The sequence below is a fragment of the Rhopalosiphum padi genome, chromosome 4 (assembly GCF_020882245.1).
Source record: "Rhopalosiphum padi isolate XX-2018 chromosome 4, ASM2088224v1, whole genome shotgun sequence".
NCBI classification, from domain to species: domain Eukaryota; kingdom Metazoa; phylum Arthropoda; class Insecta; order Hemiptera; family Aphididae; genus Rhopalosiphum; species Rhopalosiphum padi.
Genome location: NC_083600.1, coordinates 17,888,591 through 17,899,711, shown reverse-complemented (window position 1 = coordinate 17,899,711; position 11,121 = coordinate 17,888,591). Strand labels below are relative to the sequence as shown.

At 28.5% G+C, this 11,121-nt stretch overlaps 1 protein-coding gene across 1 annotated transcript in view; it reads left to right on the top strand.

The window, feature by feature from the left end:
- Positions 1-4,325: 4,325 nt before the first annotated feature.
- Positions 4,326-11,121, top strand: part of LOC132928721 (uncharacterized) — a 53,715-nt gene continuing 46,919 nt past the window's right edge. The window contains exon 1 of the mRNA XM_060993574.1: positions 4,326-4,955. Within this exon, the coding sequence (XP_060849557.1) occupies positions 4,858-4,955 (98 nt within the window). The 5' untranslated portion in view covers positions 4,326-4,857. The remainder of the gene's footprint in view (positions 4,956-11,121) is intronic.

Sequence of the window (11,121 nt, the reverse complement as noted above, 5' to 3'; positions counted from 1 at the left end):
TGTATACCTAGCTAATATTAATAATCTCCAAGTACCTACTTTAACCGTGAAATATTACTTTACATTCTAAAACATGATATATAGTTATTACAATCTTGGTTATACAAGTATTATAAGTGCAGCATAAAATTAGTAAATGTATACGATATAATATCTACAATAGGTATTCGATAATTATTATAAATTAATGATGTACAGGTACCTTGGCTAATGAATTTAAGGATTTTGAGATATGTTGAAATAAGTTATCAAAAAAAAATGTTTTCACAGCTCTTCTCATGCGAGTCACCCTTGAATTTTAAATTTACCCATCTTGTTAATCTAATAATAAATTGTCAACCAATTTACATAATAAACATAATAGGTACCTAAATTCTTCTTAACATTTTTAATTCATATCCAAACAACAAATATTAATTCAATAATAGTTCATAATTCATAATATAGCTATATTATCTATAAATAGCAAAAAAACGTTCATTCATAAGAATAATTTGGACCCTCCGGAGAAGTTAAAATTATTTAAAAATGAAACTTTTAACAACTTATGATTTTTGGCCTATTTATTAATATTACTGTCCAAAAATAAAATTAAGTGGTACAATTTTTAGAAAATAAGGCGTTCAAAAAATTTAAAATATTCACTATTATTAGGTAACTATTTACAAAATTTTTAAATTTAATAGTTATTTTTGTAATGAGGGTAATAAGAGCAGTATCAAAGTGTTTTACCATGGGCATAAAAATTAAAAACTCTAAATATATCTCTGCTTAAGTCATTTATGTATTTAATAGTTTAATACTTATTACTTATTAGTTGTAGTTATTACTATATATATATATATATAAGTACGCAGTTCACAGCTGTATGGTCATATAATCATTCATTGTAATTATTCTTTCTCATATTTGTTATTTATTGCAACGTTCTATACAAAAATACTAATCATTTCAATATTATGTAATTTCCCATATATTCTTCTTAACTTCTTTTTATAGAAACCAAACAATTTCAAAAATACAATTTTTATTTTATAAATATTTAAAGTACAAATTTCATTAAAATTATATTAAACTAAAAATTATAAGTTAAGTTATTATATTGTAATTTAAAATATATTATTATTTAAAGGAGCTTAAAACTTTTCTTTATTATATCTATATATTATCAATTATACTCAATAAGAATGTAATAAAGATTTAGATTTATTTTAAGGTATTTAATACTTATGCTATGAATCTATTCTTATAGTGTTCTATGGTGTTAAGTTATATCTTATATATATATATCTGTGTGTGTGTGTGTGTGTGTGTGTGTGTGTGTGTGTGTGTCGTCTGTGTAAGATAATAACAGTTTGTAATATTATGAAATAATATTGTAATATAAGATATGTGATTTATTTTTATCAAAAATGATTTCAACCTATATTTTATAAGTTATTACTAATAAAAAAATAAATCATTAGTAATTACTAATAATACAAAAAATGTATAATAAAATATTCTTAGAAATATAAGCTGATTATATATCTCCGCTCAGGATTGTTTTTCATCGTATTAATTGCTTATCATTGAATTAAAATTGAACACACCTATTAGTGTAACTTATTTAATGAGGAGATACACTAAACACCTTGTACACTGCAGAGGGATTTATCCAGTTTTTCCTTTAAGTATGAAAAATATAGGGCAGCACTATGTATGTGGGACAAACAAAAGTATGCTGAACTAGCTAATTTTTAAAATATTATTATTACCTGCCAAAAAAATTAAAATGTTAGAAAAGTTCTTGCCAAGTATTTTACAGTAATATAATTTAATGATAGCTATAACTATATAACGATTTAAACCTATAAATAAATAAAGCTATTTAACAATTTAAATTACTGTTAAAAGCTTTTATATAAACAATAGAGACTACAGATATATAGTCAAAGTTAAATTAGTTCATTTTATAACTTTTATAATATAGCAAAAATATCAGCAGATATATTATTGTACTAAATTGTATTGTAATAAGGGAACAATAATAGATAATAATAAATTATTTAATTCATATTAATTTACATTAAAACATCGAAATAATGTTAATTTTAAATATATAAAACTTCATTCATAAAAAAATCAACTATATAGCTGCATAATGTAATTTAAATGAAAATTATACGTTAAAACTTTAAAAGTGAATAATCAAATTCGAACTAGTGGTAGAATGAAAAGAACACTAGAATTATGTCCGTTATTTGGCAACTCGAAATGGGTATCCAACTTTTGCTACAAATTCACTTTATTTTGCTGCAAGTTTTTTGAAATTTCTTTTTTTTTTTATTTACACAATCTCAGAAAATATATAAATTCCTAGCACCGGAATTTTGTTCAAATACTTAAAAAAAATGGTCAAAAAGAACACATTAACTGTATTGAATTTTTCTTTGAATTAATATGTTTTACTTTAATTTTATAGAGCATTTTATACTGTATCATTTAGTGTAACATTAAAAAATTAAAAAATGTATCTGTTTTCTTCTAAAAATATATACATTTGAAGTTTGAATATAATATAAGTATATTAGGTACATTATATGTAATATATAAGTCACATGCAAATATAGTAAAATATTGATGTAAGTTTTAAGGTTGAAGGATTACTAAGAACTGCCCCGCCAATGACTAATACTTTTCGAAAATTCGAAAATTACCTTTAATATTGTAATTTATAAGAGTGATTTAAACGAGAATATTATTGTAGTAATGTAAATAAAGGAAAAAACTTTTATTAATGGCATATACTTGAAAAAGATGTAAATTATCATAAAACAATTTTTAGCTATAAATTATTATCATACAATTCACAATAGAGTAATTATTCATAGTTACTAGTTACTAATCATATACTATAATACAAATTACTACAAGTGCGTACTAAACTGTAAAACTCAATAGTAAAAATTTTTATTTTTAAATCAAAAATAAATAAATGAATATTACAATTTAAAACATTTAACAATTAAAGTTAACGCTTGATTATTTAAAATCATATTTTAATTTAAAAACTTAATTTATATACTTAAGGAACATAAATACATAATAATTAATATTTAGGCACGAGCCACATTATAATATGTCATTATTAATCATGTAAGTACCTACTATAAACAAACGAATCTTAATTTTTTATAATCGAGTACCACATAATATAATACTTATATATATTACTCTCAATATGTTTACATTTTCTTTTACCACTTAACAGTGTAGGATTGAATTTTTTTGCTTTATCAGTGTATTCATTATTAATTATATTATAATACGTTATTTAGAAATTTACTTTTCCTAATTTAAGAACTTTAATTAGAAAATTAACAATTTTATGTATACATAAGCAAATATTAAAAAAAGTAAAATCTAATATTTATACTTATTGTTTTATGTAAAATTTTTATTTTATAATTATTATAATTTATAACCATTGTAGTTTGAATATTTTAATAAGAATTTTAGTACCTATTATTTTGGATTAATAAAGGACGTCAATGACTGGCCCCATATAATTGTCATATCGGTAACCTTAATATCAATCGCAAATATTTTAAGTTTTTATAATATGTATGTTTAATAACTTTATACTTACACAATATTTAATGTTACATTATTATGTACGTATTATAGGTAGGTAATTCTTAATCTTTTTTTCAAATCGAAATTTTCTTAGCGTACAATCATGAGATTTCCGCGTATTTTTACGGGACGATAACCAATGCTATAAATAAGTAATTTGTTTACATATAAACGTTAATAGTTCTATCTTAAAATATTACAACATAATCTAACCAAACACAGACTTACTTTCTTAGTCGATTATTATTTAGGATTGACATTTTATTGACAATCTGTTTTTATTTAAAAACAATAAATTAGCTATAATGAGTTACGTGCTTTTATTTCTAATTTCTTATAAGTGGTGCATAATACCTTTGTGTTCACCTAATATAAAACTGCAACTCTTCGTCAAAAATGGATAGCGTATATTGTAAAAAAAAAATAATGTTGATAATATTTCGTTGTGCGGTATAAGGTATAACCGTTAATCTCGAAGTGCTAAACTTTTTGGAACAGACAACCTAGAATTACCATATTATGTATCCACCTCTTGCATAGGTACCTACTTATGGAGTGGACTGTATAGTACGTAAGTTTAATAGGAGAAGGCGGCGACACTGGCGACGATCGCACGTGCTCGTGCTTTGCCGATTATCCGCCAGGTACCGCTTTGGCCGGTGGCCGCCGCCGGAATCGCCGTCACTGCCGCCGTGCGGGTGAGTGTGCTGCGTGCGTGCGGTTTCGTTAGAGAACGAAACCGGGTAACCGGCGCAGTCGTCTCTATCTGGTTCAGTGTTTCACATTGTCAGTGTGTTAGGAGTGCCGCCACCGCAGCGGTCTGCCCGAAAGCTACACATCCGTATTTCCGCGTACGGTCGCTATAATATACTTACGTATTATTAACAACAAAAATATATCGCACCATCGTACCAGCGACCGTCACCGTCGACTCGCGCGATTTAATCGTATGTACCTAAAACAGAAAAAATCGGCCGCAAATTGTTATAACGACCAGAAGCGAAAAAATTCTAAATCTGTCCGAATTATACCCGCGGAAAAATACGTAAATACCGCCTTCGCCGCCGTCGTATATTTATCCAGTTTACTACGATTTTTCTTTTTATCCCGATGAGAGGGCTCGACTTTAGAACGTCCGACGCGTTTTTTTCGACCCGTTGAATCGTATTAATTTTTTTCTTACCGCCAATATCGACCACCACGATTAGCGACACTACCGCCTCCACGACCGCTACGACGATGATCATATCCAAGGACCTGTTCTTGTTGGGCGATCAAGACTACCTGCGATTACCCAAAGACGACAAACAGTCCAAGAATGCGAACAAAACGCTCAGGTCAGTCTCATATACACGCATATTATTAAATTCTATTTTTGAAGACTACCTACTTGCCATATTAGTGTTGCTGCGCGGTTAAGATTTCGTGTTTTTCGATACTTATTATTTTTGGCTGAAGAAAACCCCACGCGCATCTGCAATTCATCCGTTATCTCGTACACGATAATGATAATAATAAAAACAGTAATAAAATTAAAAAACTTTAATAGGTACAAACAATTTTGCGTTTCAGTGTTTATTGTATTTACAATACAATACAGGCATAATTTATAAGTCCATATAACACACTATAATGTGTACACTGTACACCTATGATACCGACCCATTATCGGTGATAGGCAATATTTTATAATTAAAATACAATATCTTGTTTTATATTTATAAATTCAAGTCAGTCATAATTCGTAAACGTCGTCAAACATACACGTCCGTAAATAATATATGATAATAATTAGCTTTTCTAAAACTCTAAATGTCGTCATAGTCATTTTCCACCCCTTTTCCACGGGCCTGATGTGGAAGGTAGACGTACAGAATCCGCGACGGCGGGGACTGGGTCAATAACCTCAGCAGTCGTCCCGGCACAAATTCTCCCTAACCTAAGCGTATTTTTTTTTTTTTTTTTAAATAAATTTGTTGCTAATTTACACGCTCAGATTTCCATCACATTTAGATACTAACGCCTGTTTTTAGAAATTTATTCTTGATAATATATACGTGGTGTACTGTGTATGTATACATACATAACTTCATGTATAGTTGTACTTATAATAGGTAGGTAGATGTGTATATTATATAGGTATTCTATTCGATCTGTTCGACGGGAACACAAAGTCCTTTATTACGAAGCGCACGTATTTTTAGAACGGAAAAATGTTTGCGATGACTTCTATAGTTCTAAATCGTGCATAATAAGTATTATACATTATGCAAGATTGTGCTCCTATTCGATTACCTCGTTTTACTATACTAGAAGTTTATTAATTTCTTGAGAAATCATATAATAATTATTATAATGATAATTTCAATAGAGAAACGCTAAAACAAAGTTCGACTTTATAATATTTTACAGTTATACGGAGAGCTCTCGAAATAAATCATTAGAATACAATTAATACACTGTCCACACATGCGCGCGAACGACGACAGCTTTTGTAAATTCACCAGACTATTACTCTGCGCCGGTGCCGCCATCACCGTGTTTTAAGTGCATAATTGACGACGAATCGCATTGTACAGTAGTGCGTTCGCTGTATACGTATATGGTATATCTTGCGATGCGTTTCCGTAGGTTATATTATAATTATTACTTTTATGTCATATTAAATTAAACTGTTATTGAGAGTATTGATATTTGATGTTATGTATACATGGAGGTGCTTGAATAGACGCACAAAAACGTAGGTATAGAATAGTTGTTAAAAATTAATAGGTACGGTTCCTACCTATCATAGTAGCTCTACCACGATGCAAAAAAAAAACCACTGTTGTCAGCGACATGGCGTGTTTATACGTATACTTTTCTAGGCGAGAAAGTAATTTAATAGTAACTTAATATAATAAATTAACGAAATAAAAAATTATCCATATAGAATATTATCTTCAAGGTATTTTCTCATCTCTATGCTTTTATATAAAATATAAATTATACATATATATATGTACAGACGTACAGTCCTTGGACTAATATCTATTGTAATACGACTCGAATACGCGTAACGTCTTTTTTTGAACCTTTGGCCATGCGATATTGTGCGCTCGAGGACTATATTTGGACGCCCCAAAGTTATAGTTTCGTTCGCGATTCGCGATTGCAATATATTGTGTGTGCATATTAAGCATATTTATATTACACCTCTTTGAATATATTTTTAATGAAGGAATATCATTTACTGTTATTATATAGATTAATAATTATGTAATAAATGTATAGATACATTATATTTATACCCCTATTTAATAGCCTATATATAAGATTTATTTTTAAATGTTTTTTTTTTTGTATATATACTGTGTGCTTTAAGTATGAATTATAAAGAAAAATGTTTAACTCCTTACGACTTATGCGACGCTCGATGCAAATCACTAACTTCCAGTCGGCTTTTCTCTTTCATTTGACGCGCGCGTACGCACTAGAACAAACGCGTGGCGTAAGTTAACAGACTATAAACGAGTATAACCTAGAACGCAGTAATGTATAGTTTTTACTTTTATTGAGTGTTTCTGTTTTATGTTTTTTGTATAATCGCCGTTCTTATTCTTATAAATCTAAATTATTTTTTTTTAAATATTTGAACAATAGTTGTGAGCGAGTCTGCGGTTCGCTTAGCCGTTTTTTTGTATGCGTGCAATAGGTGTGTCACGTGTTATTATTAACCAGTCTTTGGACTAAATCGCTGTTTAATTTTCATCTCACGTACTACGACTACAGCCATAACGCGGAAAGTGAAACCGCATCATTCTGTCGCAAAGACAATAAATATATATATATATATATATATATATATATATATATATATATTTATTTATTTATTTATATATATATTATGCGATAGAAATACGAAAAACAAAATTTAAAAATAAGACTGGCGAGGCAAACGAGTGGTGCGCCACAGCTGGCATTATCCGTAAAATTTCGAAATTTTTTTTTTTCTAACTATATCTACCTACCAATGTTATCTTAGCATGAGGTTGAACAGTCACGAAATATAATACTATTGTCGCCTTGGCCTTGTGAATACACATGAATTTGATTAAATTCGGTTTGATGTGGGTTGAGCAAGTAATATTATTAAAACATATATGAAAGTATATTATATATTATATACTATATATGTACGACTTAGGTTATGTTAAGGTTGACACGTTTGAAAGGTTTTTTTTTTGAAATTATTTAATTTTTGATCAGAATTGTCGGTGTAGTATTTATGTATTAAAAAATATTTTAAAATGGCCCTTAATATTTTTTTTTCATTTATTAGACAGGTCTATAAAAATGAGGATTAAATTCAACAGTATTATTGTTATATAAACAAAAATTTTTTAATGATCTAGTTTAAGCAATCGATTATAATTTTTACTTTCGAATAATATTATCTTATATAAACATTTATAGCTAAACTGAATTAACTTGAAACATCGCTATAACTTAAATCTTCAAATAATTTGGTTTTGACGAGATATGGTTATAGTGGGAACGTTTTAAGTCACAAAAATAACAGTTTTCCACCAACACTTCAGGTATACAATGGGTCTTACACGTATAAAAAGTTATTATGTCCAAACATATATACTTCGATAGTAAAGAAAGATAACGTGTGTATGTAAATAGATAACGTATTTGTTATAGTTGTTACGTCGCGTTGAGTGTTTTCATGTATAATATATACGATATATACAATAGAAGATGGTTATCGAAAAACAATCAAAATTTAAAGTCTATATTTACGAATAAGTTGCATTATCGTCAACAAATTGGTGTTCTGTAGAATATTCCAGAAAAAAAAATGATAGGTAAAACGTAGAAATCAAATATATATTTCTAAATGTTTTGTTTATGCGGCTTTGCATGTGATTACGCGCGTGGTTTTGAAGGGATATTAAAAAAACGCCATTGGATATAAAAAAAAACATATAGGTATAATATAAATTATATACCTATATAATGTATATCAAACATAAATTACTAACCATTGTGTGATATGGACTTGACAGTTGATTGTAACCGGTTGTGTCGATTTTTGGTTGTATTTCTAAACGATCGTTTAATATAAATAAATTATTATGAGATGTGCATTTATTAATCGTTTGTAGTTCAACGTGTAACACGAAATGCCTCGTGGCCCCCGAGCGTCTTCGTTCCCTTCCGTGTATAGTGTATGAATTTATACATATTTATACATCTACTATCTAGTATAGTAAGTTATAGTACAATTATATAGATGTATATTGTAAAGATAAATTATAATGTAATTATTAAATTATTTTATATTTTAACATTTGGTGTGAATCGCGGATATATTCCATTAATTCGTACAAATATACAGTTTTATTTAACATGCTTATAAATTTGTACCTATGTATAATATTTTACCTCCTAATTTTCTAACATTCAAATTTAAAATGTTTTTCTTCTATTTTATTTGTTTACACTGCGTGTTAACGTGTGTGCTTTTTGCTCGTAATATATTGCTCACGTGGTACATTTAAAATATAATATATATATATATATATATATACGTAAATGCGTGCTTGCGTACATATAATATAAATATATATAAATGTGTGTGCGAGCAGTGTTTTGACGTACGGTCAAAAAGTTGTATTTTTATCAGCGCTATTTTCGTTATCCGATAAAAAAAAATCTCGAATTCACGGACGGACACACGAAGCAGGCTAATTCTTTTGTTTCTTCCATTGGAGTTTTATTTATTTATGTATTATGTATTATCTATTATTATTATTATTATTTAATTTATAATAATATCACATGCTACACGTTTTTTTTATATTCATTGCACGAAAGTCGTCTCGAGCAACTATAGACATCTAGCATATAATACAATAATAATAATATTATTTTTATTAAGCATAAAACATATAATGTTTAATAACGTTAGTAACTATGCGGTACCTAAACCTGTGTATACCTCTATGGCTCTTATACGTATATGAGATTACACATAGTTTGTTTTTTCCACTGCAATCGTGATGATTTTAACATGTTTAAAAAATAGCAATGACAAATTTTTTATAAAATCTGCAGTTAAAAATCTTACACATTTCATTCCCGCACACGATGCAGGTTTGTGTATAGTTTCGTTCCCAGACGAAGACCAAAACCAAACATGATGTGTGTGAATTCTGATTTTTTTTTTAATTCAATTAAAATGTCATTTGAATGTCTAAAAACGCATATATTATGACTATTATAAGCACTAAGTATCTATAAATATTCGTCCGAATTCGAAATTAAAATTGAACTTGATTAATAAAACTCCAATTAGATGAAGTGAGTATCCCTTGAATATAACAAGATGACGAATTTCGGCGCAGACGATATAACTTATCGATGTGTGTTGTTTTTTAAAATTAATTTTTGAACAGCGGCCAGACGGCTGGCTCGTATTCTTGTTGTTGTATAATAATATGATGTTTTTCTTTAAAAAAATTTTCATGCAGAATTTTAACAATTCCACCGCGTAAGACCGCATTGCCGGGCGTGTGTTATTCGTATTATATACGTCGTGTATAATATATATTACACATATATAGAGCGGTCGAGAGCCAAAGGACGCGTTTTGGCAAACGGCAAATTCTCGTGTAAATGACCCCGAGGGTCGCGTCGAGTGTCCAATTCATTATACATTTCCAATTTAAATTTCATTTCCTACTCACTGTATACTCACTATATACATAGTATAATTTACACCACCGTGGCCGTCCATGTCATCCTATATATACATATTATACTACTTTTGCGATCCATCGCACCGGGATCGACGGCCGGTCATTACATAATTGTCGTTATATTATATATTATTTTGTGATATATTCGGTGTGCGATTGTCATCATTATATTATATATGTGTGTGTGTGTGTGTATATGTGTAAGTGTAGGCGCTATATTATAACGACTGCGTGCCTTGAATTGTCTTAGATAAAAAAAATAAATCGACGTTATTAAAAACCTGACTACGTGCAGTTTCGCCCAATAAAATAACTGTATTTCAGCACACATTTCTCATCGCCGAGAATATATATATATTATGTATATATTTAATATATAATATTATCGATGATAATTTTTTCTTTCTTTTTCCATTTTGTATATCTGTAATTCGCCACTCGACCTTCCCATTTGTTCCGTTATATATCCTCGATCGCGTGGTTATATACGTTTTATTTTATAATATCTTGGACGCGTGCAATCGATACATAATGTAGGTATACATAATACTTATGTATTATGATATATTGTAGGTACATCGATATGGTAAACTTATGATTTATACAGTAATTATACAAAGTAGGTATAGATCTAAGTATTAGTTTAATAATCATAATACGCTAAACGTACTTATCTTCCGTCCCTTCGACTCGTGTATTCCTATATAATCTATATTATATATTATCTATATGCAATATAATATTTTATAATAAT